The sequence below is a fragment of the Ips typographus genome, linkage group LG3, assembly GCF_016097725.1.
Source record: "Ips typographus isolate SLU linkage group LG3, UJ_Ityp_2.0, whole genome shotgun sequence".
NCBI classification, from domain to species: Eukaryota; Metazoa; Arthropoda; class Insecta; order Coleoptera; family Curculionidae; genus Ips; species Ips typographus.
Window position 1 is genome coordinate 219998 of NC_138424.1, and position 26551 is coordinate 246548.

General features: G+C 35.9%; 3 protein-coding genes across 8 annotated transcripts; 2 read left to right on the forward strand and 1 right to left on the reverse strand.

Moving 5' to 3' along the window:
* Nucleotides 1–158: 158 nt before the first annotated feature.
* On the forward strand, nt 159–4538 carry Pgm1 (phosphoglucose mutase 1). Of its 4 annotated transcripts, none has more exons than XM_081976275.1 (9): nt 159–325; nt 950–1220; nt 1543–1624; nt 1820–2025; nt 2225–2381; nt 2803–3154; nt 3205–3640; nt 3694–3822; nt 3875–4538. In XM_081976275.1, exons 2-9 carry the CDS (start codon nt 966–968, stop codon nt 3962–3964), a joined length of 1707 nt encoding a protein of 568 aa, XP_081832401.1. In that variant the 5' UTR covers nt 159–325; nt 950–965; the 3' UTR covers nt 3965–4538. The 4 variants fall into 4 exon arrangements, with proteins under 4 accessions (XP_081832401.1, XP_081832405.1, XP_081832402.1 ...); XM_081976279.1 differs by lacking the exon at nt 159–325 and adding an exon at nt 367–493; XM_081976276.1 differs by lacking the exon at nt 159–325 and adding an exon at nt 414–568.
* A 1241-nt stretch (nt 4539–5779) lies between these two features.
* Nucleotides 5780–11968, forward strand: 14-3-3epsilon (tyrosine 3-monooxygenase/tryptophan 5-monooxygenase activation protein epsilon). The gene is made up of 6 exons (XM_081976852.1): nt 5780–6124; nt 8473–8672; nt 9392–9502; nt 9680–9813; nt 9871–10082; nt 10354–11968. The coding sequence occupies exons 1-6, from the start codon at nt 6061–6063 to the stop codon at nt 10407–10409; spliced, it is 777 nt and encodes a 258-aa protein (XP_081832978.1). The 5' UTR covers nt 5780–6060; the 3' UTR covers nt 10410–11968.
* A 1235-nt stretch (nt 11969–13203) lies between these two features.
* Nucleotides 13204–26549, reverse strand: Osbp (oxysterol binding protein). 3 transcript variants are annotated; one of them, XM_081976833.1, is made up of 17 exons: nt 26304–26549; nt 25203–25268; nt 24953–24967; nt 24270–24458; nt 24106–24211; nt 23896–24051; nt 23679–23844; nt 17673–17851; nt 17230–17329; nt 16980–17175; nt 16780–16919; nt 14663–14790; nt 14483–14603; nt 14267–14430; nt 14014–14216; nt 13840–13955; nt 13204–13782 (listed from the first exon to the last, which is right to left on the reverse strand). In XM_081976833.1, the coding sequence occupies exons 1-17, from the start codon at nt 26444–26446 to the stop codon at nt 13640–13642; spliced, it is 2331 nt and encodes a 776-aa protein (XP_081832959.1). In that variant the 5' UTR covers nt 26447–26549; the 3' UTR covers nt 13204–13639. The 3 variants fall into 3 exon arrangements, with proteins under 3 accessions (XP_081832959.1, XP_081832958.1, XP_081832961.1); XM_081976832.1 differs by lacking the exon at nt 24953–24967 and having other exon boundaries at nt 16980–17329; XM_081976835.1 differs by lacking the exons at nt 24953–24967; nt 25203–25268 and having other exon boundaries at nt 26304–26548.
* Between the last annotated feature and the right edge of the window lie 2 nt (nt 26550–26551).

Consider the following 26551-nt stretch of genomic DNA (forward strand, 5'->3'; position numbering starts at 1 on the left):
ATAAACAATGACTGTATCAAGTAATTAAATTGATTAACAAAACACAAAATATGATTTTGACAACATGGCATGTTTATTCTGACGCGTCTAACTTGGCAACGCCGAGCGTGAACATCAAACAGGCAGTCAAACGTCGTGTTGCGCCAATTAGATGCGCGATCGATGACTTCTACTTGACATTGAGCGTTTATTCAAAACAGAGCGCGTTTAGTGTTTTTTCGCTGCATATTCCGACCAAAAACGTTCAAAAATCAAATAACCCAGCAACTGATAAAGTCGAGAAGACCGTCGTGGCAGCTGCGAAGCGGGCTTCATCAATCACAAGGTATTTTCTACTTGTTTTTTTTCCCGTCTAGTGTCGGTATTTTTCGGTGCTAACCTTTAACTTTTTACAGTAGATTAGGAGTATTTTAGTGCTTTTATATCGCATATTTCAGTTATATTGGCTTATTTTCATGATACGGCACCTCATTACCTTGTCGCAATCCATCGAGTGAGTGCATTGTTCTTAAACTTTAACCACCAATTGTTTTGCACAAATCTCAGTTTAATTTACTGAATTTTCAAGGTAACAGCAAATTATAGGGAGTTTTTGTTACATTTATGAGTAGTAGTGTAAAACTAGATAACTTGTGTAGCATTGACTGTAGTGAACAGAAGAAATAAGCCCATCAAAATTTTTAATTGTACTGTCATATTCAGTTTGGTGTTTCAGCTTTAAAAATCAAACTTTTAGTCAGCCAGGTAATAGAGCACTTATAAAAAAAGTGAACAAAAAGTCACTCTATCTACTGTGCATTTAAAAAAAATTGAAACCCTACCCAATTCATCAAAAACCTTGCTTTTATAAGGATTATAAAGATTACATACATCAAAATTAAATCCATTTTTTATCAGCACCAGTTACTGTGCAATTCCCAGTCCAATGGTAATATTAAATTTTTTACAGGTAGCATCACATAAAAATGTCACCAGGGGCACCCTTAAAATCAGTGGTGGTACAAACCACCCCATTCGATGACCAAAAACCTGGCACCAGTGGTCTGAGAAAGAAAGTGAAGGTGTTTATGCAAAAAAACTACACTGAAAATTTTGTTCAGTGCATATTTAATGCCCTGGGAGACAAACTGAAGGGATCCACTCTGATTGTGGGTGGCGACGGCCGTTATTTCTCCAAACCTGCCATTAACACTATTATTAGGATAGCTTCAGCAAATGAGGTTTGATTTTTCTTTTGACAAACTTTGATAACCTTTTGTGTAAAGGTTTTGGTGATATTTCAGTAAAAATTTAATAATTTATGTTAAGCTGGGTAATAGTCATAAAGCAATCAATGGTTATATTGCAGAGTGACAATTATTATGCTGTTTGTGGTTTGTGCAATTAAGAGACAAAGTGTGACTAAATCATAAATAGCTAATTAAGCAGTGAGTTTGAAATTACAACTTAAAGGTGAAATTAAAATTATGACTGCAAGTAATATAAATTAATTGAAAAACATTAAGTTTTTTTGGGTCAAAGCATTTTTTTATATTGTTTTAGGTTAGTAAACTGATAATTGGACAATTAGGTATATTTTCCACACCAGCTGTTTCTGCCTTAATTAGAGAGCACAAAGTATTAGGTATGTATACATTGTACAGACGATAAATTCAGTACATTTATGTATATTCATTTTTTGCCTGTAGAAATTAATATCAAAAAGATTAAAGGGATTTGTGTGTGTGTGTATTTGTTCTTGGTAATTCCAGATTAAATTATTTTTTGAATAAAACACTGATAAACCAGTATGGTGATTTGTAAAACTAGTTATCTACAGGTGGAGTTGTTTTAACTGCTTCCCATAATCCGGGCGGCATACGTAACGATTTCGGTATCAAGTACAATATCGAAAATGGCGGTCCAGCCCCTGATCAGTTTACGAACGCCATCTACGAGAACACGCTGAACATCAAAGAGTACAAAACCACGCCCACATTGGAAACTGACAGGTTGATTGATATTTTGGGAACCACCCAATTTAACGTAAGTGTTTGCTCCTCTTCATGTTTGGTTATGGTTAATCAATTGAGATTGGATCATTCAAACGTTGTAAATAATGTTGATGAATTTAGGTCAATGAAAATGCTTTTTAGAACTTTAGAACAACATAAAGCTATTTATTCTCAAAATAAAATTCAAATTTAATTCTCTTTCTTCAGTAAAAATATTTTTATTGCTACAGGTTGATGGGAGAGAATTTACGGTGGAAATAATCGATTCCACCAAAAACTATGTTGCTCTTATGAAGGAAATCTTTGATTTCCAAAAGCTGAGAGCTTTAATCAGGGGTACGGACAAACGGCCTCCATTCCATATTTTATTGGATTCCATGAACGGAGGTAAGATGTGTCATTAGGGGTCTTTGTCAGTTACTGTTTGAAATTTAATATCTCGGTAATGTGAGGTGTTAGAAAGGCGCGTTTTGGCTCATCTTGTAGTATTTTTTATTCTCTTTCTAATGACTATTTAGTGAAATTGATAGTTCAAATATTGGAAAAACACCATTTTTGTCAGCAAAGGGAATATTTATACCAAAGCCTTCAAATTAAGTGAAATAAGCACAATAAACCTTTCAAAAATTGTAAAAATGCCGTTTTTGGGGACCTTAATGACGGTTTAGTGAAATCGATAGGAGTTCAAAATAGAAAAGCTACTACAACCTTTCAAATAAGTATTGCAAAAATATTTGTAGCAGAGCACTAGATTAATCCAACTAAGTTTTTACTTCTAAACTAAAAAGAACACGTTTTACAATACTAGTTACTGGCGTCTATGTGCGAAACATTTTCGTCGAAGAATTGGGAGCGTCGCCGGACAACAATGTGCGACGCATCGTGCCGCTGGACAATTTCGGCGAAATTCACCCGGATCCAAATCTGACGTACGCGAAAGACTTGGTGGACGCTCTGAAAGAGGACTTGACCTACGATTTTGGAGCCGCCTTTGACGGAGACGGCGATCGGAACATGATTCTCGGCAAGAACGCGTTTTTCGTCACCCCTAGCGACTCTCTGGCCGTGATTGCCAACAATCTCGAATGTATTCCATATTTTAAGAAAAATGGCGTTCACGGTTTTGCTAGATCTATGCCCACTGCCGCTGCCGTTGACAGGTACGTCAAACCTAATTAATGGAATAGCATTTTTGAAATTGTTACATTAGGGTGGCTGCTAAACTGAACAAAGAAATGTTCGAAGTTCCTACCGGTTGGAAGTACTTTGGCAATTTGATGGACGCGGGTCGTTTGTCTTTGTGCGGCGAAGAAAGTTTCGGAACTGGTTCAGACCACATCAGGGAAAAAGACGGTCTGTGGGCAGTTCTGGCGTGGTTGTCCATAATCGAGCACAAGAACATGGGCGTCGAGGAAATTTTGAAAGAACACTGGCAACTTTATGGTAGAAATTACTTTACCAGATACGATTACGAAGAAGTCGAAACGGAAGGGGCCAACCAGTTGATGCAGCATTTAGAGGCGTTGATCGCCAGTGACAGTTTTGTGGGCAAATCCTACACTTCTGGCAGCAAGACTTACAAAGTGGCCAAGGCCGATAACTTTTCCTATGTGGATCCTATTGATAATTCTGTAGCTAAAAATCAGGTAAATTTCACGACTTAACATGTTAAACCGACTTTATTATTTGGAATTTGAAGGGAATTCGTGTACTGTTTGATGACGGTTCAAGACTGATTTACCGACTGTCTGGAACTGGAAGTAGCGGAGCAACAATCCGAGTCTACATTGAATGTTATGAGAAAGAGGATGTACTAACTGAAGCTCAGGTAAGGACTATTTCTTCAAATCAAGTTCAGGGCAAGTTACTGTTGTTTTTAGGTTATGTTAAAGCCGTTAGTCAATATCGGCCTGGAAATTTCGGACTTGAAGAAATTCACCGACAGGGAGGAGCCTACTGTAATCACATAAGATGTTCAAACAATGAAAAAACTGCTTTGATTCTTCAGTCAGTTATGTGCTCTTATTACTACTTACTACTAGTGTACTTCTACAATACAGAAAAACTATTATAGACAGTTATTTGTAAGCGTACTACACCTTTTCTTCAACTATTTTGTTTTTTGTTATGTTATTTATTGTATTTTTATATTGTTCTTAAGTTTTACAGCATTTGGTAATAGTAGATTACATACCAAGGTGGAAAGAGATTGTTTTATACCATTTCTGAGAAGAATATTGTTGAATACCGATACTCAGCAAAACGAATTGTTTATAATTCAAGCGGAAAGAATATTTGCTGGTTTTAAATCCTGAAAGCAGCAAATATTCTTATCCGCTCGAAATTATAACCTTCTAAAATGAAACGTTTTCTGTCGTCAGAAAACAAAAAAATATACTATTTTATTTGCCACTCCGGTAAGTAATTTTCATCTTTCCACCTAGTTAACACATAAAATGATGTTGAAAATAAACGTATGAACCATTGAACGTTATTATATAGAATCGAAAAGTTTTTTCCCCGCAATATAGACAATTTTGTTAACTTTATGAGTTTTTTTTAAACAACCTAACCTACCCTGGGTGTCCCAGATCAGTCACGTATTTTATTGTGATTTAACAGAAAAATCAGCATGAGATCCATGAGATTTTACCATTAGACGGTTCTGCTGGAGTAATTTTAATAATTGTGCAACGTTAGAAAAAGTTTAATGTTTACTTAAATTTAAATTGTTACTGTATAATGGTGTTGTGGTTAGCACGATGTGAAAAAGCAGTTCAAGACGAACATTTTGAGCTTATTACAGCCGCTGAAACTTTAGTATGGCGAAAATGTTGCTAGTTGTTCAAAATGACTTTGCACTCAGTGCAAACTACTGGCAAAGCGTCCAAATTTACCTTTTTTGAACACCCTGTAGATGTTCAACCGTTTTGCAGTTAGTACGAGGTGAAACAGCAGTTCAAAACGAATAGTTGGAGCTTTTTACAGTCGCTGAAATCCCAAAATTGACGGAGATACGACATTTTATAGATTATATTATTAGAGATGATTAGAGAAAGATTATAGATTCATAGACAAAAAATGTCGAATATCTCGGAAACGGTTAGTGTTAAGAAAATTTTGCGAGAGGTCAAAAATGTTCAGAATGACTTTCTGCATCCAATGGACTAGGTTTACACCATATTTAAAAATTAGTACAATAAATTGTTGAATATTTTATTATTACTTTTGGAATTTTGACCAATTGGAAAGTTAAATGCAAAGCCGAAATTTGAAAAATATTTTTTGCAATTGTAAAATTTTTCTAGTCTTGTAAAATTTACCAAACACTGCTTGTGTAACGATGGTTATCTACTTTTGGTTTGCTTCTCGATTATTAATAAGTAGGATATGATAATTTTAGTAACGAATAAACAGAGAAATAATTAAGTTGGGTAAAAAATTAACAATTTTATTGCTAATTATAACAAATGTTTTTAAAAAATAGTGGTTTGTTCAATACTAACGCATAGGTATGCGTTGGAAATATCAATGCAATGCCGGTTGCCTATGCACAGGGGCAAGTTTCTGATACGGAATTCTCTCACAGTTTTTATTAAATATCTAACATAAAGGTTAGAAAACTAATAATTATTTTATACTGATAAGGTAAAACTCCAACAAAATTGTAAGCTTTGTGTTATAAATGGTAATAATAAACGTTAAATAACCATAAAAATGCAACCAACAAGGTGGTATTAAATACTTGACAAGTTGGCTTGGAAAACAATATGTACCACCAGTAAACAATGTTTGAAGCCTGTCAATAATTAAATTTTTGCAAAAAAAATCCAAAATTTTACCCGAGGGCTAATGCTAGTATTTTCGGACTAGAGAATACAATAAACGGGTACAGAGTTCAAATTTGCCGCCTTAAGTCAAATCAAGGCGAGTCGGAAACGTGCGAAACGCCATTTCGGCATCGTTCGTGTTTCAGTGTGGCGGGCGCGGCCATATTGGGAATTTGCAAGACAGGGTTCGATTAGTGAGTGTAGTGTCGTGAAAATTAATCCAAAATCATCCAAAAATGTCTGAAAGGGAAGACAACGTTTACAAGGCCAAATTGGCTGAACAAGCCGAACGTTACGATGGTAAGTGTATTGTTGTAAATCCATTTTTCTATCCGATAAATCCCCGGGATACCGCTTTTTGGTGTCGGCCTTCCCAAGGCTTCGCTATCGGTTTATTGACATTTCAGGTTGTCAGAGGACTCGGTAAACTTTAAACGCAATTTTTTTTATTACTAATGTGGGTTGAGGTGCCAAAAAACTGGCCCTCCAGTTTCTACCGTTAGAAAATCAGTCTCCATCAGCCCTTTTGTCAGCACTAGGCAAATGTCATTGAGTTTATCGATTTTTTTTTCGGGGACCTGATTTCTCCCTTTGATCAGTTTGGAGGACCTCATTAAAGCCCTTTACGTTGTAAAATCGTTTGCCTTTAAGTCAAAAACATTGCTGTCATGATTCATCACCAACCTTGGTAAAATGTAAACACCTTGCTGGCAAAGAACGAACGCCTCAATCGATTCATCTCGAAAGTTCTATGGCAGGCCTCCCCTAATTTTCCGTTTATTTTAAGTTAGACCAAATAGTTTAATCAGTATTCTGAAGCATTAAAAAGGCGTTTTTGAGCATCATTTTCATCATGACTCAGTTTATGTGGTGTAATTACAATTTCTGATTTTTTGGGTTTCAGAAAAGCCCCAACTCAATTTAACTGGTCTGGCATTGTGAGAGCTTAAACAATTCATTACTCATAGGCACACAATTATAATGTTTTAGCAGTATTTCACATTACCAAACTGTTTATTTTACCTGTTATTTGCACTAATCTCACACTGTTTTACTCTTGTGATGACGGTGTTTTATCAATAATTAAATGTTATCACTGATGTCTGGTTTTATTACCAAAGTCAGTTTTTATACAAGCAAATAATCATACTCACCAATCAATAAAGTGTGGAAACGTAATTTTTACAAATTATTGCAATATTTATTACTTCCAGGTTCAAGTGTGCTCCGTATCGCCATTTGGCTGCTTTTGCGGACGTCACAATTGCGTAATTTGACATTTGGCTAAAGTATTGTTTGGTTAAACTATGTCATCGTGACGTCAAATTCGCTCAGCAGGCTCTCTGGCCAGTCAAAATAAAGGCGGCCATTGTTTTGTTTAACTAGGCTATCTTGACCTAACATTGTCATGGCTCACTTGATGGAGTTTCAATTCAAATGCCGCTTGATATTTGTGAATAGCAACAGGCGGCATTGACGTCAGAAATTACATAATTTGACAGTTACGGTTTTGCCAAATTACGTCATTGTGATGTCACACTCGCTTCATGAAGCAGGATTAGGAATGCTGATATTTGCCCAGCTGACAAATGACGTCACAAAGTGTGCCTTAAGTGTAATTGCCTGGATTCTGTTTATGCCATTTACACAATTAAACTTTGAGGGTTTAAGCTTAAGTTAGCGTGGTTCAGATGGTGATTTTCTTCAGCAGAATTGTCACAGTCTCAACCTCACACCACACTTAACTTAAATCTTGTGACTAACTGCCATTTGCACCCTGATGATTTAAAATACTACTTGAGTAAATAAGTATAAAAACTTACTTGAGTATACTGAGTATTCAGACTGTGACTTTTTTTACTTGTATTGTCACAGTCTCAACCAAACTTAACTTAAGCTCAGCTTAAAGTATTTACAAAGGTGGATATGGGACATTTGATAGAGCAGGATACAAATACACTGGTCATACACTAGTTGCACTAAATGTACTAAAAGAAAACTCTCAAATTACGACACGTCACAGGTCCATTCGATTGGACGCTCCATGAAGTATGAGAGAGAGACAGACATATTGTGATAGCTAGTTAAAGTATGGTTTTTTCATTATTCCATTTCCATGGAATGTGGCCATTTACGAAGGTTTTTGCCCTCTTTGTCTGTGGTATTGGCTTGTAATAATACCCTGTATATGAAGAAAACTAATTTTGCTGTGGCTGAATGTGCACAGTGTAGGTATGGCAAAGTGCCTTTTTTCCAGACACAATTCAATTTGCGCTAATTCGTCGTTTGTGTTTGACACGTGTCTTACGTTTGCAGAAAAAACGCTTTCGTGGGATAAAAAAAAATCTCATTTTCAGATGCTAGAGAGGACAACCGAGACCGATCGATATACACGGGACCGCACATCCGCTTTTCTCAATTTGTTTACTTACACAAATTCCTTAAAAATTATTATTTTTTACCTAACTTAAGTTTTATGGGGCCTGACCCCAATGTCAAATGTCACAAAATAACTGGAGAAGAAAGTTGACACCTTGTAAAGCATCCAGTTCCCCCTTTTTGGCAACAAAAATCGATACATTTTAAGCCACAATATTAAATTACTGCCCTACAATAGGGGAGAACACTAAAGGTTATCGTGTTTTCAGAAATGGTTGAGGCCATGAAAAAAGTGGCCAAACTCGACCTGGAGCTGACCGTGGAGGAACGAAACCTCCTGTCCGTGGCATACAAAAACGTAATTGGGGCACGGCGCGCCTCTTGGAGGATAATCTCGTCGATTGAACAGAAAGAGGAGGCCAAAGGGGCCGATGACAAACTGGAAATGATTAGACAATACAGGCAACAGGTAAATAGTGTACACGCTGTATAGCTGCTTTACTGCGAATCGTACTGATGGTTCAAGTTGACGTTTCCGGTATGTGTCAAGAAACAACGTAATTAACTTATGTTTTGATAAGAAACGCCTTTTTCTAGTGTAAATAAAGCTTCACTAGTCCAATTGAAATGTTTAGCACTTGAGGAATGTTAGTTCAAATAATGACGATTATGTTTAACAGCGACTTCCAAGCTTTATATTTTCTGTCCTGCCCTATTGACTGAAGAAAAACTCAATATATTGGCAATAAAAACAAACTGACTTCCCAGTTAATTGATTCAAAAAACATTAAAACAGTTATACTGAATTATTAAACAGACGTTATGACCTGTTGTCTATTTAGATGGGCATGCTATTTGCAATAACCCTGATATTATTAGAATGAAACTGTTTAGTTTTATGATTCACCACAGCTGGAATAGTTAATGAGGTTTTGTTAATTTTGGTCAGGTTGCATAATCCCTTCAACTGTTACTAGGGAAAAAACAAATTCTTCATGTGTGACCTTGCTAATTAAACTAGTGAATACAGTACATGGTGTTGTTAATTAAAAGTTAATTTTGTATTCTATTTGTGTAATAAGAAATAGTTTAGAGATATAGTGAATCTTAAAAAGGTATTGAGTTATAGTAAACCGTTTGTAATGTAAAATCAACTCTTATGAATATTAATTTCCTCTTTTATTACAGGTTGAAAAGGAATTAAGAGACATCTGTTCAGACATCTTGAACGTGCTGGATAAACACCTAATTCCTGCCGCGTCAACGGGCGAAAGCAAAGTATTCTACTATAAAATGAAGGTGAGTGTCTCAGCGATTTTCTGTGGTTGTTTTTTATTGACATTTCATGATGTTTTATTTGAGGTAATTTGCGACTGAAATCAAACTGTCGAGACGAATGTAACTGATATTTGCTATGACTAGTTGAAGTTGTTTATTGTATGTGCTGTTTTATAGCAGATTTGTTTTGTTTTTTAGGGTGACTATCACAGGTACTTAGCCGAATTCGCTACTGGCACCGATCGCAAAGACGCCGCCGAACATTCGTTAGTAGCCTACAAGAGCGCCAGCGATATTGCCACCACAGAACTACCTCCCACACATCCCATCAGGTTTGATTTTTGTATTGTTAATCTGTAAATGGGGGGTGTTAATGTAAACGTTTGTAGGTTGGGTCTGGCACTGAACTTCAGCGTGTTCTACTACGAAATTCTGAATAGTCCGGACCGCGCGTGTCGACTGGCCAAGGCAGCTTTCGATGACGCCATCGCGGAATTGGACACCCTCAGCGAAGAGAGCTATAAGGACAGTACGCTGATTATGCAGCTGCTCAGGGACAACCTCACGTTGTGGACGAGTGACATGCAAGGGGACGGTGAAGGTAAGCCTATAATATTCAGCCTAATTTTTGACAATTCTTAATGGACAGTATATGCAATGGACATGCCTAACCGAATTTAATGAATAAAAAAAAATTCAAAAGACTGTTTTTTGTAGAATTAAAACCAGGAATTCATTTTGACTTACAGTAATTTCTTTTCGATATATATTTTTTATAGAATAAAGAAAAAGATGGTGCAAATTTCTTGAATTTCAACCCAGTGCATCAATCAATATAGCCTTTTTTTTATGACCGTTTGATTTTGTTGCAGGTGAGGCCGAACCTAAAGAGCAGCTCCAAGACGTCGAGGACCAAGACGTGTCATAATCTTAAGGCGCCTTCACATGGGCACCACAAAAATACCGAACTGTCGAGTGCTGTGTTGTAGTAGTGCGGGGCGCGGGCTTGATTTCACTCAAAAATCCATCACACACGCGTGTTAACGAGAGTCATTCGTCACTCTGGTTCCTCCAATCATACACTCCAGCCCATATTATTAAATCTAGTCTGTATTATCAGTTTTTTTTTACTAGTACACTACAAAATTAGTAATATACGCCCATTTGTTTTTTTTTATCGCTCTCGGTTAATTGTTGCCGAGCCCGCGCCCATTCGTGCATGAGGGCTCGTCTCGAGCCCTAGTACATAATGTATTATTATTAATATTTTAATTAGTCGTAACTCTGTTTTTAGTCTCTTAATAAATGAGGGCCTGCGGCCAGACGTAAATGCGGGGCGACCATTTTGCTTTCAGTTAGTAACAACAGTCAGCTGGTCTGAAAAATCATAAATTTTACTATTACACAAAGCTATAGAAACGTAGGAAGGGTACTGTCGCTATAATCAAAAATAACAAATAAATTAGTTCCCTTGAAAGTCAAGTCGTAGGCCCTAATCACAAGTCTTACTTATCGTAATGTATGCGGTCGGTGTGAATGGAATATTAACGAATGTAATGTGTAAATGTGCGGCTTGCCCCTTAAGGGTGTGAGCATTGAGAAAGCAAGATCTGAGATGAATCGTTTTTAGGTAAATAAAACCTGTCGCTTCATTTTATCTAAGTTGTCATCTAATTTATGTTTTATAGCTTTTCGAATCTTGTATAAGTAATAATATCATCATCGATCGCGAACCAGCGTAACAGAGAGGGTCAGTAAATTCGGGGCTTACGTGAGACATCAAATTTTGGACCTCGTACACGTATTTTGACCAATGTTTACTATAAACAAGCATTTTTTAAAGGGTGTCCTAGACAGCATCTTCAAGCATGTTGTAACTCGATCAGAAAAAGTTTAGTAAACATTATGTTTCTGGTTTATTATGATCATTTGCGAATGAATGAAAGTAGTCTGCATTTCTCCATTACAACTTAGTAATATAACGATGCATAATAAACATTTTAAGTATTTACTAAACAATAAACGAGTCTAGGCATTAGTTGAATATAAATTTTATACGTTGGCCTCGTATGATTGTGTTTTTTGTTTTTGTATTTTGAGTCAGTATTTAGAACAACGGTCGGAGTAGGTGGAGCCGCGTGCATTTGACCGTAGGTACGCAAAATGGCATTCCTTTTCAGCATTTTTAATCACTACCTTCACACGTGACTTTTATAGTACTTAATAACATCTAGTTATTTTTTCCTGCTGGTTATCAATGTGCAGTGACGACATTACAATATTTAAATAAAGTTTTAACAAAGATCCTTTTTTTGTGTGCGTTTATTCTTGGATAAGTGCTACTACTTAACAGTACTTAAAATTCATTTTTTTTTACTGAAAAGAATTTTTTTAGCATTTATTTTTGTTTCATGTGTGTATGGTTGTAACATGCTGTGTAGATTGATATAAAGAAATTGATGTATTATTATAAAAATTATTTAAAAATCCTTTTTGTTTTATTTGACTAGAATGTTTTTTTTATTCATTTGCTTGGGACCTTGTCAAATTTTGTGGGTTTCCCCTGAAGTTACATTTATAGGATATTCCTCAATAAAAAATGTGAAGATTCAATCGAACTTTGTGTTGCCTCCGAATTCCAACCACGAATTGACAGTTTTCGAAAAAAGTGAAAATTTACTGATTAATGGTTAATTATCTAATTGATTGTGCTGTAAATGCATGTCAAAAAAAGTGATTCCATCCGACTTTACTTTTTTGACTTCATTTCAGAGCACAAAAAACCAATAAAATCTTACTTTTGACAGAAACCTGCTATTGATAACCAGATCTGTCACATTCTCAAATCAACACTTATTTCGGCAATTCTACTATCTACGTCATAGACTGATAAGTATAGACAGTGGTTAATGCGGCGTTGTCTAGTTGACAAATCACATTTTTTGTTTTGTTTCTAGGCAAAAAATAACAGATTGTTTTTTTTTTTTTATTTTGTAACTCGTCTTTAATTGAAAATGCGTTATAAAGAGAGTAGCGTGTGTCAAATATCAGTCTAAACTGAAAAACGAGCATGTGATCCTTTAAATAACATTTTGACATTCAAAACTGTCATGTGACATTATAAAATCAATTTTTATTCTTAAAAGAGTCACGTGACCTTTAGGATCCGTTTTGAAGTTAAAAACCGTCACGCGAACTAAAAATTAAATTTGAGAATCAGTAGTCACGTGATGATTTGCACATTAAAAGGAGTCACGTAATTTAAAAAATCTCATTTCAAACTGAAAAACGGTCACGTGACCCTTTAAACATTATTTCGCTATTTACAGTCACGTGACCTTCAGGATTTCGTTTTCACATTAAAAAAGTAACTTTAAAAAAAAAAAATTTGATTATTGAAATTCGTTATGCGACTTTATTTAACTCAAATTTATTTGAAAAAATCGAGCCTTCTTACGCATTTCAGATGGGATAGCAAAAGAAAGCGGATTATAGAAAATACTGCAAAAGTTGGCAACTATGTCTGCAATGAGGAGCTGTATTAGTGCCATCTCTTAGAGTTTACCTACAACTGAAGCTGCCGAAATACGTTAGGAAACCCTTGAAGCGTAAACGGCTTCCTTTTTGGGTGCCACTTCAATTACATTGCGCTGGTTGTCTGTACTAAATGCCTACGTTCAAGAATTAGGGCCCTGTTTGGAAGACAGGCAAAGAAACAACAGTTTATATCTTTAAAAACAAAGATAATATAATAAAAATGATCTGGTACCACTCTGTATAATTTCCATAATAACAAAAAAAAATATAAATCTAAGGGAGGACGCTAAAACAAATATGTAACAACGATTGGCGGTCGATCTGAACCAGTCTAAACGGGTTCAACTACATTTTAAGCATTTTTTTTTTGGTTTGGTTTAAGCCTTTGCTTAAAATTACAAAAACATAGTTAGTATATTTAGTAGTTTGAAGTCTTTTTATCATCGACTTATTAGCAATTTATCCCATATACATAAAAGCATGAACGTCGTCATGGTTAACAATGAAAATATATACCTTTACCCGAACAGACACCGCGTTAGCTGTAACTTACCGTATTCACTGTCTTTTCTCGTCTAGATATAGGCGTAATGTACACTATTTATAAACTTTAAAAGAGATTTAGAATATGTCAGGACATTGTGACCAATCTTGACTTTCTTTCGTTTCCCAGTAACTACCCTTGTAGATGTGAGTGATCACGTCGCTACCTTCTTGCGTCTTCTGTTCGAACCATAACGGTTTGTAAGGTGCGTATGGTCGACCTGATGGCGAGAAAATGTCGTAAAGTGTGAATTTACACAGAAAAAAAGTACTGTTACCTTCTGCCGCCGCTTTTTCAGCGTCCGATTCCCGTTTCCGTCTCACAGCCCTTTGTTTTTCTTCAATTCGCAATTTTTCCTTGTTCGCATCCTCCCAACGACCATCTTCCATTAACCTGAAAGTTTAAATTTATCCAACAGTTAGAGTTTAGGTTCAGTAGAGGAACTTCTTACCTTTGATCAGGTCGTAATCGAGAGTCAGTGGGTGCCACCCCTTCTTCCGGCTCGTTCAATTGGGCGGCGAGCAACGTAAAATTGTAAAACTTTTCAGATTCTGGGGGCGGCGCCCTACGTTTCCATGCCATCACCGAATCCCCAGTTTGGTAAATTGGATTCGAAGGCGTGCCCGTATTACCAATAACAGGGGCAATCTCCACCTAGAGAAAACCATTAAAAACGCCCTACAAACGCGCGTTAAATACTAAACCTGATCGTCCCACGTGCCATTTATAACCCACTTGACGTTGCCCTTATCCATAACCACACCTTTCACCCTCCTTTGGGAATCCCTAGTGAAATAGGAGTATGGAATATACTTTAATTGACAGTTTATGCCAGCGGCGGAATCTTTACCGGTTATTTCCATATCACCTACAAAAACACCCTAACACTCACGGTAACTGGGAGAAAATTAACGTCTTACCGTGTTGGTCTACCCACAATTTCCCTACGATAATGTTATGGACAGTAGTGGTGACTTTCCTCCAGGAATATTTGTTTCCGCTTTTTATAAAGTCCACTTGAGCACTTCCCAGCGGAATAATCTAGAGAAAACATCGAAGATAGTCCAATCAGCTAGTAAATGTTGACACTAAAAGCATACTTGCAAATATTTTCCTCGAAATTTCGAGGTCATAGTGAACTCTTGCCAACAGTGCCACTGCTCACCCTCACAGAACTGGGCCACAATAGGAGGGTGATGGGAAACTTGTTCGCTGAAACATCGCCAACCTAAAAATAACGGAAACCGTAATGGCTGCTTTATAATAACCGAACAGTAAGTTGATTGGTAACATTTTAAATAAAAAGAAAATATTAATAGATGTACAAGAGGCATCAGAAGGGACACTGTTCCGTTTTTTGAGCTCCAACGTTTTCCCTACTTGAATCTAGATCTAGAGTTAAAATATTAATTTAGAATTTATCTTCTTACAGAGGACCAAACGCTATTGACATTTCATTTTTATATTGACAGACCGTCAGCCAAGCAGAGCGACAGAGAAAGAAATAAAACAGGTACATTAAAGTTGTCATTTAGCCAACTGGGCTCATTTCACTATAAAAATTGAAGGTGAGCGGATTCAGAAAGCGATGAGTTTTAACATTTAGGCACGTGATCAGTCGCTGTCATTTGGGTACAGTCATCACGTGTACCGTCCAGTAAACAATTCGCACACCGCGCATCGAGTCTTTGAAATCGAAAGTCTGGGCCTGTAACATGCTCCATCTTTGTACTGGTCTATGCTTTTTGTAGGTCAATGATAAGGCCAAACTAGAGATAGACAGTTTTCAGAAATTTAATTTTGGAGAAGAATCCAACGAGAATTTTAGGAGAATTTAAGAAAATTATAAAATATCCAAAGCAATAATTCCTACAATAAAATTTGAACTATTTGGAAATTATAAAATACCAAGTAGATACTGTAACTAATCTTTACAGCTACATAGAACCGGAATTTGACAGTCCTGACTAAGAAACGTTTTTGATTTTTTCTTACGTCACGTGATAACTGTCAAAACCCGTTCACCAGTGACCTGAAACTATAAAATTGCAAATAGTTGCTTATTTGAGGAATTACACTGTAAGTTGTGTAATTCCTGCACCATGATGCTAAATTTGTCAGTTGTGACCTTAAGGAACGCTTTAATACTTTGATTGCGTCACGTGACAGCTGTCATAACGGTCAAAACTCACTCACCAGGTGAACTGAAAGTTTAAAATGCCAAACAGATGTGTTTCCTTGGAGAATAGCACTGTAAGTTGTGTTACAGCTCCATGAATCCAGATTTGTCAGTTCTGACCTTAAGAAACACTTTGATACTTTGATTGCGTCACGTGACAGCTGTCATAACGGTCACAACTCGCTTACCAGGTGAACTGAAAGTTTAAAATGCCAAACAAATGGGTTTCTTTGAAGAATTGCACTGTAAGTTGTGTTTACAGCTCCATGGAGCCAAATTTGACAGTTCTGACGCTAAGGAACACTTAAATGCTTACGTCACTTAACGTCACGTGTCCAATTTGGATCCATAGAACTATAAATACAATATACAGTATGACTTATCTAACTTTAGAACCATTTTGGATTGGTAATTTTGCGTCGCAGCTGTGTGATTTTTGACAGCTGTCAGTGTGAGTTATAAATACAACTTGCAATACGATTTATCGAAGAAATGCAACTAATCTGAGCAATTCCAGTTGTATGAGTTTTGACAGTTAACACAGCTGTCACTTAGCCTAACAAATGTCGAATTTTGGGTTCTATTGAGGTGTAAATACAAGGTACAAGGTCTGATACAAGGAGGTCTAGTTAATACAAGGTCTTTTGCATCTGATAGTTTTATGTCACTGCTGAATGAATTTTAGTACTTATAACAGGTGTTATCTGACTATAAGCCACACAAATTAAAAACTTCTTGAGCTTTTCGACGTTGCCAAAAATGACTGAATCAAGAAATTTGGCTTTGACAACGTTGATTTGAATGTAATTTTCCACTTAGAAAAGGTGTTTTAAAGTGTAAAAAACGGTATTTTTTTCCAGTTTTTTCCCGTAAATTCTGCATGAAAAAATTTATCTTGGGCCATCTCTAGGCCTAACATAACTTAACTGGCAAATTTAAATCTACTCCCCAATTAGAAACACAATACTAAAACGTTTAAATTCTGGTTACAGTCACATAAATCATACCAAAAACAGTAAAAACGAACGGTTATCTTACCTAAATCATCAGTTCGATCACATTCATAGGTTTCACCTAATAAAGGATTGAAGGGCTTGCCTGTTCGATTTGAGGTGGTGGCGTAGGATGAAATAGTAAAAGCGGCAACGTAGGCCAACTGTTCACAGGGGTCGGTACACCTAAAAAAAAAAAAAAAACAATACACTCTCCAGCCATTTTGTACCGTTTTATACACTAACTTGGCAGCGATGTCCAGAATGTCCGAATACTCGTAATCCTCAGTTAACCGTTGCAACATGCTCAACGGTTCGTTAAAGTTAACCGGCATCGGGATTTTCGACAAATCCTTCCCGATACAATTCTTCATTATCGACCACAAGTTCAGGGGGTAGTTGGGCTTGTCGGGGATTCTAGTTCTGCGTTTACGCCTCCCCGCTATAAGACACCACATTGAAAAATTCAAGAATTCTAAAAAAGTCATTAACTTACTTTTAGCAACTTGGTTGGAGGTAGCCACTGTTGTTTCAGTGTTATTAGCATCACTCTGAGGTGGATTGCTTGGGTGTTTACCCCCAGTGACCACAACAACCTGGAAAAATAACACAAACTCAATTTGTCTATTGAATTGTTGTTATAGCCTACCAAATTGTTAAAAAACTTTTTGCCTTTCATTTTAGATGTGTTTCACTAGAACCACTTAATTGAATAAAACGTTATCAATAAATGTGAATGAATCACTGGAATATTAATTTGATTTTATCTTTTTATCATGCCAACGAAATTTATGACCCTGAATGAACTTGGTTAAGTGTTGGCACTAAGTAGTCATTGTAGATTAAGTGTAATTTGTCTCAAAATGCTCGATCTGCAGGTGTTTTAGGTACATGGTGACCACAGAAAAATTTCCTATCTCCTATTTTAACAAACTATACCTGTTTTGTTTCTTGAGTTTCTTCAGCCTCACTAGAACTGTCCGAACTGTTTCGTCTCACGCCAGTCCTGGTCGTTATGTCCAAAGTAAAGTGATCGTTCGCGTTCGAGTTTTGTCCCCCATCGGCTACCGCATCGAAGAATTCATTCTCGTCTTCTTCTTCCGCTTCACTACCGCTAACTGTCAAAAAAAAAACAATCTAATGCAGATGTAAAAAATGCCTGACTTTGGAATACTACCGAAAAAAAAACAGGAATTTAGCTGCGGAAAACACGCAGAAATTAACTGGAATTTAAATATGTCATAACTTGTCACTGTCGTTTTGAAAGTTTAAATTGACGAGGAATGAGTACGGTAATCTGCTCTTTATGGTTATAAGCTGCACAGCGCAGTGTTGCCAAGTCTGGGAAAAACTACCAACCTCTGGAAGTGGAACCACATTTGGATATTTGGAAAAACAATTTTTTGAAACCTGGGTCAATATACACGGTAAGAAAAAGAAATTGGACAATCTGTCAAAAACTTGGAACTGTCAAATACCACTCTATAAAGTTATGATACCACAAAACTTGTTTAAATGCAATACAATCAGTGTAAATCTTATTAATATTTATAATTCCAATTGTATAGTTTCGTTTCTTGGCAGTTGTGACGTATAACTGTCTATTGTAGATATACAGGTGTGGTAAATCCAAAACCGACCATAGGAAAACCGTGTAACGGACAGAAAAACGTTCATTATTGCATGCGCGGGACTAAAACAAAAAACGAAAAAAATATCAAGTAGGCCATATTTTCAGCGCGCTGTTGCCAAACGCCAAGTATCACTCCAATACCGTCGACATAATTAAGTTTGGCAACAGCGCGCTGAAAATATGGCCTACTTGATATTTTTTTTCGTTTTCTGTTTTAGTCCCGCGCATGCAATAATGTACGTTTCTCTGTCCGTTACACGGTTTTCCTATGGTCGGTTTTGGATTTACCACACCTGTATTTCCATCTGTCACAATGGTGGTAACTGTCAAATATAACTCCATAAAGCACCGCCCTCTGTACAAGAAAGCCAAGAAGGTGCATGCCAAAAATTCCAATATGGCCGAAATATGGGATTGACAGTTTGCATTTGTTTGTATTGTGGAAATTGAGTTTTTGGATGATTAAATTAATTTTTAAAGTTTAAAGTCAAGACTTGGGATTACTTGCCAAAGTAATTTTTGTTTGCTATTATATATTGTTGTTTATATGTTTGTTGTTCTAGTGAAAGTGTAGTTTGTGTTCATTTTATTGTGTTATCACTATTGTTATTGTTCCTTCATTGTTCTATAATTTGTGGTTGGTTTTTTAACTTAAATTCTATTGCCTCTACAATATGCCGTCACACTTGTTGTTTGCCAAATTGTAAAAGCAATTTGGAGAAAGGCCCAAAAGTGTCCTTTCCAAAAGACCCTGCTCGAACCCAACAGTGGTTGAAAGCTTTGAACTGGAATGATTTTACTCCAACTTGTGTTGTACTCAGTGGTAAGTACAATATGCTTTCTCATTCAGTAAACTTATTGCCTCTTACATACATTGGTATGTGACTTATGTGAGTTACATTTTGAGGCCGCCTGCATTTTGAGAGCAACAAAGGTTTACTCTGAAGAAACAGGACAGCTTTTAGAAGTTTCATTGGCACATTTACATTTTAAAAGAAAGGTCTTGGTAATAATATAAAACCCATTTACCAGTTTTGCTTACCTAGATTCAAGGATTTCCAAATTTTCTTTGATTGAGCAGTTTTTACATTAGTTTGTTGTACTTTCCAAGACAAAGGGTTCTAACCAAACTTGCTTTGGCTGGACTTTATTGGATATAAAAAGCCATATCTATACATATCTGGATCAGGAATGAAGCGTTCTTTGATTTTTCACTCACAACTTCTAATCAACTACACGAAAAAATAAAAAAAAACATATTTTCTACTGCATCTCCATAGGTTTGTGTACAAAAAAAAATTCGATAACGCCGCCATTAAAATGACATTCTAGGCTTTCTTGTAAAGAAGGCGGTGCATAAAGCCATCAAACTATAAAACATTGCTTAAAGTCAAATGATGAGTGTGACTATACCATTTTAACTATTTTTTAACATCAATTGTTTTATCATTTACCACCATTTTCACCCTTGCAGCTGAGCTTAACTTAAGTGAGGTTTAGACTTGTGATTTTTTTACCTGTATTTTCACAGTCTGAACTACCCTTAACTTAAGCTTGACTTAAAAGTATGATGGTGCAAATAGGGGTTAAACTGTCACATTTGTAAGTTCAATTTTTAGGGTCACGTGCTCGGTCACCTGACTGTTTTATTTAATTTGAATTTTGACAGTTTAAATTTGCCGTTCCGCAAAACATTTCAAAGTTCAATACTGCATTACTTGGGGTCACGTGACGTGATTTTAAAACTAAATTTTGTTCAATTTCAAATTTGACAGCTTCACTTCGACGTTCCAGACAAATTTCATGTTGAAAACTGTATTCATTAGAATCACAAATATGTTTTGGACCGAGCTGTAACAGATTGTTACAGTTGTCGGATCCATAGAGCTATTAAACTAAAACGATCACTTCAAAAGCTTTTAAACTAGAGTTAAACTACGTTAAATGTATAGCTTCAGAAATTAAGTATTGACAGATAACGCGTTCATTTTGGACATTTTTAAATCTGTCACAATGGTGGTAACTGTCAAATACCACTCTACAAAGCAATACAATTACGAAACCTGTTATAGTAAATACAATTTGTAAATTGGACAGTTTGAGCATATTTCAATCTGTCATAAACTTGGAAATTATCAAAATCTTCTCCATGAAGCTGTAAAATGACAAAAACTTAAAACAAATACAATCAGCTCAAATTCACATGAAACGTTTTTCAGAGCTCCATGAGCAGGATTTTTGACAGTTGTGACGTCTGTTTTCTTTCGAGGTAACTGTCAAATACCACTCTAAAAAGCAAAACAACAGTTCTAAATCATTTTAGAAAAATTAAATAGCTTTATGAGTTGCTTTTCGCTTGTTGTGACTAAAAATCTTTGTAAAATCCACCGACAAAATTCTGTTTATTTTGAGATCAGCAAATCCATGTTGATTAGAGGTAATAATATTATTTTCAGTTTCTGGGGAAAAGGATTTAAGGATTTGCAAAGTAAAAGAAATGTAGTGAAATTTGGCAACTTTTAAACGCTTCTGGGCAAATCATTTAAGGGTTGGCAACACTGGCTAGTTTGTGATTGGTCAAAAAAGCTTCACCAATCCCAAACCAGAAATAGCATTAAATATTTTTTTTAGACATTTTCAAGGTCAACCATTTTTGATTACTACACTATTGAATTCACTTGTAATAATAATTATTACAAAAAACTGCTTACTTTTCTTATTTACATTGCTAGTCCTTGACAGCCGTTTGTGATGGTGATTTTTCATATCTAATAAACACTTTACCACTAAATAGTGTCTTTCCACACCACAAACTCGATTAAAACGACAATCCTTTGTTAAAAAAAATCAAAACCAGATAAGACAACCTTGACGCGACCCAGCTGACTAAACCAATTTACAAACGTCTCACGTGGGTTTCACTTTTCTTTTTTACTGCCAGTAGGTCAACGAAAACCTTCCTCGCATGTTGGTAAACGATACCATTCAGATCCAATACCGAGTGCCGTTATCATCATTGTTCGTAAATTCCATCCAGTAATTTATGTATTAATAGAATAGAAAGCGCCATACGAGGGGTCGAGGCTGAGCGGAGCCACCTAGCGACACCGAAGCCAACTCAAACAAAAATGTCAAGTTTAAATACACTTAAAAATAAAACGCGGTTTTATGGTAATTGAGGGCAATTGAAAATGCCGTAAAATAATAAAATCCCGTTTGTCGATCAAACAAAGAGGCTGCGAGCCTGAATGGTCGGAAATCGATTATCTCGTTAACCTTCGCTGCACTATTTATACGAGGACCTGATGATATGATGTTTGAAAAAAAGCTGTTGCGTGTTGAATGCAAATTGTAAATGAAAAAGTACCAAGCCTGTAATTTATTAATTTTACCTTATTTATAATTTTGTTATAGAAAATACTGAAAATAGTCAATGTTGGGTAAAACAAGTTTAGTGCAATTTTTTATCAAAAAACTACAAAAAACTGTAAAAATAAACAAACAAATAGTAGTTCTAACCTAATTTTGTCCAATCAACAACTGATGATGACAGTTTATTCAAGTCCCTAATAAATAATACTCAATTACTCTTTATTGGTTGTAAGGCCCGATTGCATAGACATATTTAACTAAAATAAGTTTTAATTTGACTGTGACATTTTATACACGACGTGTCACAGTCAAATAACAACTTACGGCAATTTTAGAGACAGTAATCAAGTGGGTTTTATAGCTTTACGGAGCTGACATTGACACATGTAACGTTTGCGTGACAAACCGTTCTAAATGGAAAATAACAGAATAAAGTGTATTAATTTAATCAAGAAGTGCATTAATGAAAGCGATTAATAACCGAACAGAAAATTATTAACTAATTGTCAATTGCACATGAGGCTTTGCAAAAGCATTGCAAACCCCAATCACAAGCAACGTTGAAAGTGACATTAACCGGTTAATAATGACAATGACAGCTCTGTCAGAAATGAGGGATGAACGGATTATCACTAACAATGTTGCCAGGTCTACCGTCCGTACCGTCTTTAAAACCACGCGATGTCTGTCACTATTGTCAGAATTTTACTAGAATTTGCAAGAATTACATTTTAACACGGTTTTCGAAACAAGACGATTTTCTGAGATTTAATAGTTATTTTGACAATTGTCACTTCATGGACGAGTTAAATAGTCTTCTGAAATCACGTGACAACTGTCAATAACGTCAAAACTATCAAATCATGCTCTAAAGTTGCAAAAATCAGGGCTTAAAAACGTTTTCTTGCAGTATTTGATATAAAACGTGTTTCTGAGAATTATGATAGTTATTTTGACAATTGTCACGTGACCGTCTAGCTAAATGGTGTTCTACAATCACGTGACAACTGCCACTAACGTCAAAACTGTCAAACCATGCTCAAAAGTTGCAAAAATTAGAGACATTTTCATTAGTCACATGACAATGGTCACGTGACTGCCTAGCTAAATAATCCTTTAAAACCACGTGATATCTGTCAATAATGTCAAAGCTTAAAAAACAATTATTAATGAAATAATAAAAAATCTGTATTTTTGAAGTAGGGACGTTTTTTGACTGATTATTTTACCGCCATTAAATATTTTAACTTGGCAACACTGATGATTAATGTGCGTCTATTTCTGTCAGTTTAATACAAATAAAAAAGATAGAACGATCTATGAGCGTATTTGGTTGCTTTTAATAAAATTGTTCATTAAAGTACAACAATTGAAAAATCATGCATCAATGAGACTCATTAATAAATGTTTTTGAATTAGTTATCGAGAATTAAAATACACGTCGACAGAATAAGAATTACAGAGCCGGGCTGTACATTTTTAAGTAATCACACATTTTCTGAAATTGATTGGTTTTAGAAATTATGTAGTTATGGCCCTGCAACTTACCTGGTAGGTGATATATTGAACCTAAATTTCAGGGCTGGATTGTATATTTTGCAAAAGCTTATCTTTTATTTTTATTACACTGTATTCAGATTAAGTAATGAAGTTAGAAGAAAAATGCTTTCTGTAATGTCAATTTTAATTATTTAAACTTCTTTCTCTCTTCTACTGCTAACTTTTACCTGTTCTATAGTTTGATCAGAATTATGATGCTATCATCTCCTTATAGTGGGTAGTTTGTGATTGGTCCAGCTTCCTGCTTTTTTTAACCAATCACAAACTATAAACAGTACTGATGAATTTGTGAGCATAACACAGTGACAGTTGACACAAACAAATCTCTTTTAATATTTGATATCATCCTTGAATTGGTTAATACTCTCTGAGTAACTTACCAGCTCTGTGAGCATGAGCATTGGCTGCCCGTTCTAGCTTAGAATGTTGCTCCGCCAACGTTTCCACCATTTCTTGCAGTCTTTGGCGCTGTTCGCGCTCATGCTGCAGCATTTTCACTAGTTTATGGCCGTGCGTTTGAGCTGTTTTCAAATACTCGTTGCACGACTGAAACATCACTAATAACTAACTAATACTAAGCTGGATTCAAAACCCTACGTTAATCATGGCATTACTGGAAATCCTAAACAAAGTAGCCCGTTCGCAAACCTCTTTGACTTTACTGTTGAGCAGGTCCGGATCGGGCGTCGACTCAATTTCGCTCAGAGGTTTGGCCAAATTTTTCCAGTGTTTCCCTAACAGCTCACCGCAAATCTGCAAAATCGTTTTGTTCTTAAATGTTACAGAGTAACCAGTCAGGTTGACTACCTGAAGTTCATTCAATGCGCTCTCCAATTTTCTCATCACGTCAGGATCTTCGGAAGTTCCGGACTCTTCGGCTTCCACTTCGTCTTCTTCCGATTCCATGTTACGTCTGCAGCATTAATTAACTCAATTATACCCGGTGATTCGTGTAAAAAAACCATTCTTACATGGCCTTGGCTTTGGCCAGCTCCAAGGCTGTGACCCAGGATTGTCGTTCCACCTCCGACGAGGCTTTGATGTGAAAAGTTTGCGTGCCCCCATTCGAAATCACAAAAGTACAAGGGTCTACCGTGTAAATCAAGGCACCGTGCAAGGAAATACTTCCACGGCACGTGTGCGCCATTTCCGCTTGGTTTCTGCAAATAAAAAATTGCATGTAAGTTTATCGCAAAAAAGAGTTATTTTTCGACTTTGTACTGTCCTGTACTAACACAAATACTGTTCTAATTAATGAGACATAACTGTGTGACCTTCTATGTAAAAAAAATTCCAGGTAGGAATTAAACATGATGTCTTACGAGCTACAAATAGCTTTTGCCTACGCGATAATTATCGAAAATTTACCATCAATTGACTGGCAAATACATGCTTTATGTTGGAGTATATTTTATCTACAGTCATTTTGATAATTTCACTGTGTAAAAAATAAAAAAAAAGTCTTAATGGTATCCACATGTAAATCTCAGCACAGTGGGTAGTTTGTGATTAGTCAAAAAAGCAGCTTTCAGCTTTTGATCAATCACAAACTAGGAACCGTGCTAGGTAGATATTTCTGCCAATTTGCTGTGACAGAACCAAGCACACACAAACATGATACTACATGATAATCAGGCAAATATACAATACTCACCCATTGCGACATAATCTGAAATAAACAGACACCTGCTTAGTGCAATATAAGAGGAGTTAAGTATCTAAAAACACAACATGCTAAATTTTATTGGCATGCCTTAAAGGAAACTGATTACCTTGACCAAAATCAGCACAAAACAGTTTAAAATTAAATCCAAATTGCTCATTCAACCCAAAAAACAAAACAAAAGAGCCATCATTGTGCAGGGCCTGACACCATGACTGGTTTCCAGTACTATGTTACTTACCCCCCTTTGAATTTTCTTCGGCGCCTGATGGACAACGTCGGGGCAATTCCATGGTGATTTTCGGCCCTGCACAACACACCAAAAAGGCACTTTTAGGATTTGGAAATGCACAACAAAAGACAATGCGAAAGAAACAGTGTATATGAATGAACTGAAGGCTGTTTAAGTGTTTGGGGCTATAAATACATGATTTTTGACTACTAAAAAAATATATAGTTAAATCTACTACAAACATGCAAAGACTTTATAACTAAAGCAGTTTAGTTTAGGTGACAACAGAATATACAAATATAACATGTTGCTGTTGGCAAAGGTATTTTTGGAATATTTGCCAAAAATTTTAGTACAATACTACACTTGCATGACCTTTTTACAATACATAAATTTAATGGAGCTATAATAGCAACATGAACCTAATCTAGAACACATGTTCGTTATTAATCTTAACTCCCACTAAATGTAAATAATGTCCCAGAATACTTTATTGTTTCCAGCTAATTATATAGGGTCCTTTATAACCCAACCATAAAAGGGACACATATAGAAGGTTAAGTTTTAAAATTTAGTTCATTTTTACATTCTAACCTGTAGTTTTTCTCAAATTTGGAGTGTAGATTACACTCAGCAGATTCCTGCTTTTTCCTGACCTTCAGTCAGAGAAAAATGAAAAAAAATTGACCTTTTCCCAGTTTGTCCCCTATTCACTTTTAAAGGTTTGTCAACTTTTGCTTAATAAAATACTTGTTTGCTAATATAGAAAATAAAATTCCTGGACCAAGTTTTATGTACAAACTATTGAGAAACTGAATTATTGAAATATTTTTGTGGGTGCAGAAAAACTGTCTCAGTTAAGCAATGCACTTAATAAAAACTTTCTGCCTACTAACAACAAAACAAAAAGTGTTTAAATTTGAACCAGACCTATTGTTGATTATTGTTTTTAAAGGGACAATATGCAAAGTTCAGAAAGTTTTATCATTAAATGAAATGTTATGAAACAACTGATTTTCACTATAAACTACACAGTAGGAACTATGTGAACTAGTTGAAATACGAAGCAAAGGTCGTCCGATTAATTTAAATAAGAAAATAAAAACAAACCTGTAATAGGACAAATGGCCATTTTGGAGAACAAACCATCGTCTCTGGTAGCCCTTTAGGTAATTTGTCCACTTGAAAAGCCAACCCTTCATGGTCGGCTCTATCTGGGACACGTTCGACTTGGTAGCGGCACCGTCACCCATTTTTTACCGAAAATCACCACGATATATGGAAAAGGGGAGCTAAAATCTGCACAACTTTTTAGCACACGTCCACCATTCTCGGCTGATATCGTAATATTTGATATT

Coding starts and splice junctions, on each gene's coding strand:
- Pgm1 (XM_081976275.1), top strand. CDS start 966: ATGTCACCAGGGGCACCCTTAAAATCAGTGGTGGTACAAACCACCCCA. Junction 1,221..1,542: donor GGATAGCTTCAGCAAATGAG/GTTTGATTTTTC, acceptor ATATTGTTTTAG/GTTAGTAAACTGATAATTGG. Junction 3,641..3,693: donor ATTCTGTAGCTAAAAATCAG/GTAAATTTCACG, acceptor TGGAATTTGAAG/GGAATTCGTGTACTGTTTGA.
- 14-3-3epsilon (XM_081976852.1), top strand. CDS start 6,061: ATGTCTGAAAGGGAAGACAACGTTTACAAGGCCAAATTGGCTGAACAA. Junction 9,503..9,679: donor TATTCTACTATAAAATGAAG/GTGAGTGTCTCA, acceptor TTTGTTTTTTAG/GGTGACTATCACAGGTACTT. Junction 9,814..9,870: donor CCTCCCACACATCCCATCAG/GTTTGATTTTTG, acceptor AAACGTTTGTAG/GTTGGGTCTGGCACTGAACT.
- Osbp (XM_081976832.1), bottom strand. CDS start 26,446: ATGGGTGACGGTGCCGCTACCAAGTCGAACGTGTCCCAGATAGAGCCG. Junction 17,330..17,672: donor AAACTCAAGAAACAAAACAG/GTATAGTTTGTT, acceptor TTATTTTTCCAG/GTTGTTGTGGTCACTGGGGG. Junction 13,956..14,013: donor CGATTACGACCTGATCAAAG/GTAAGAAGTTCC, acceptor TTAAACTTTCAG/GTTAATGGAAGATGGTCGTT.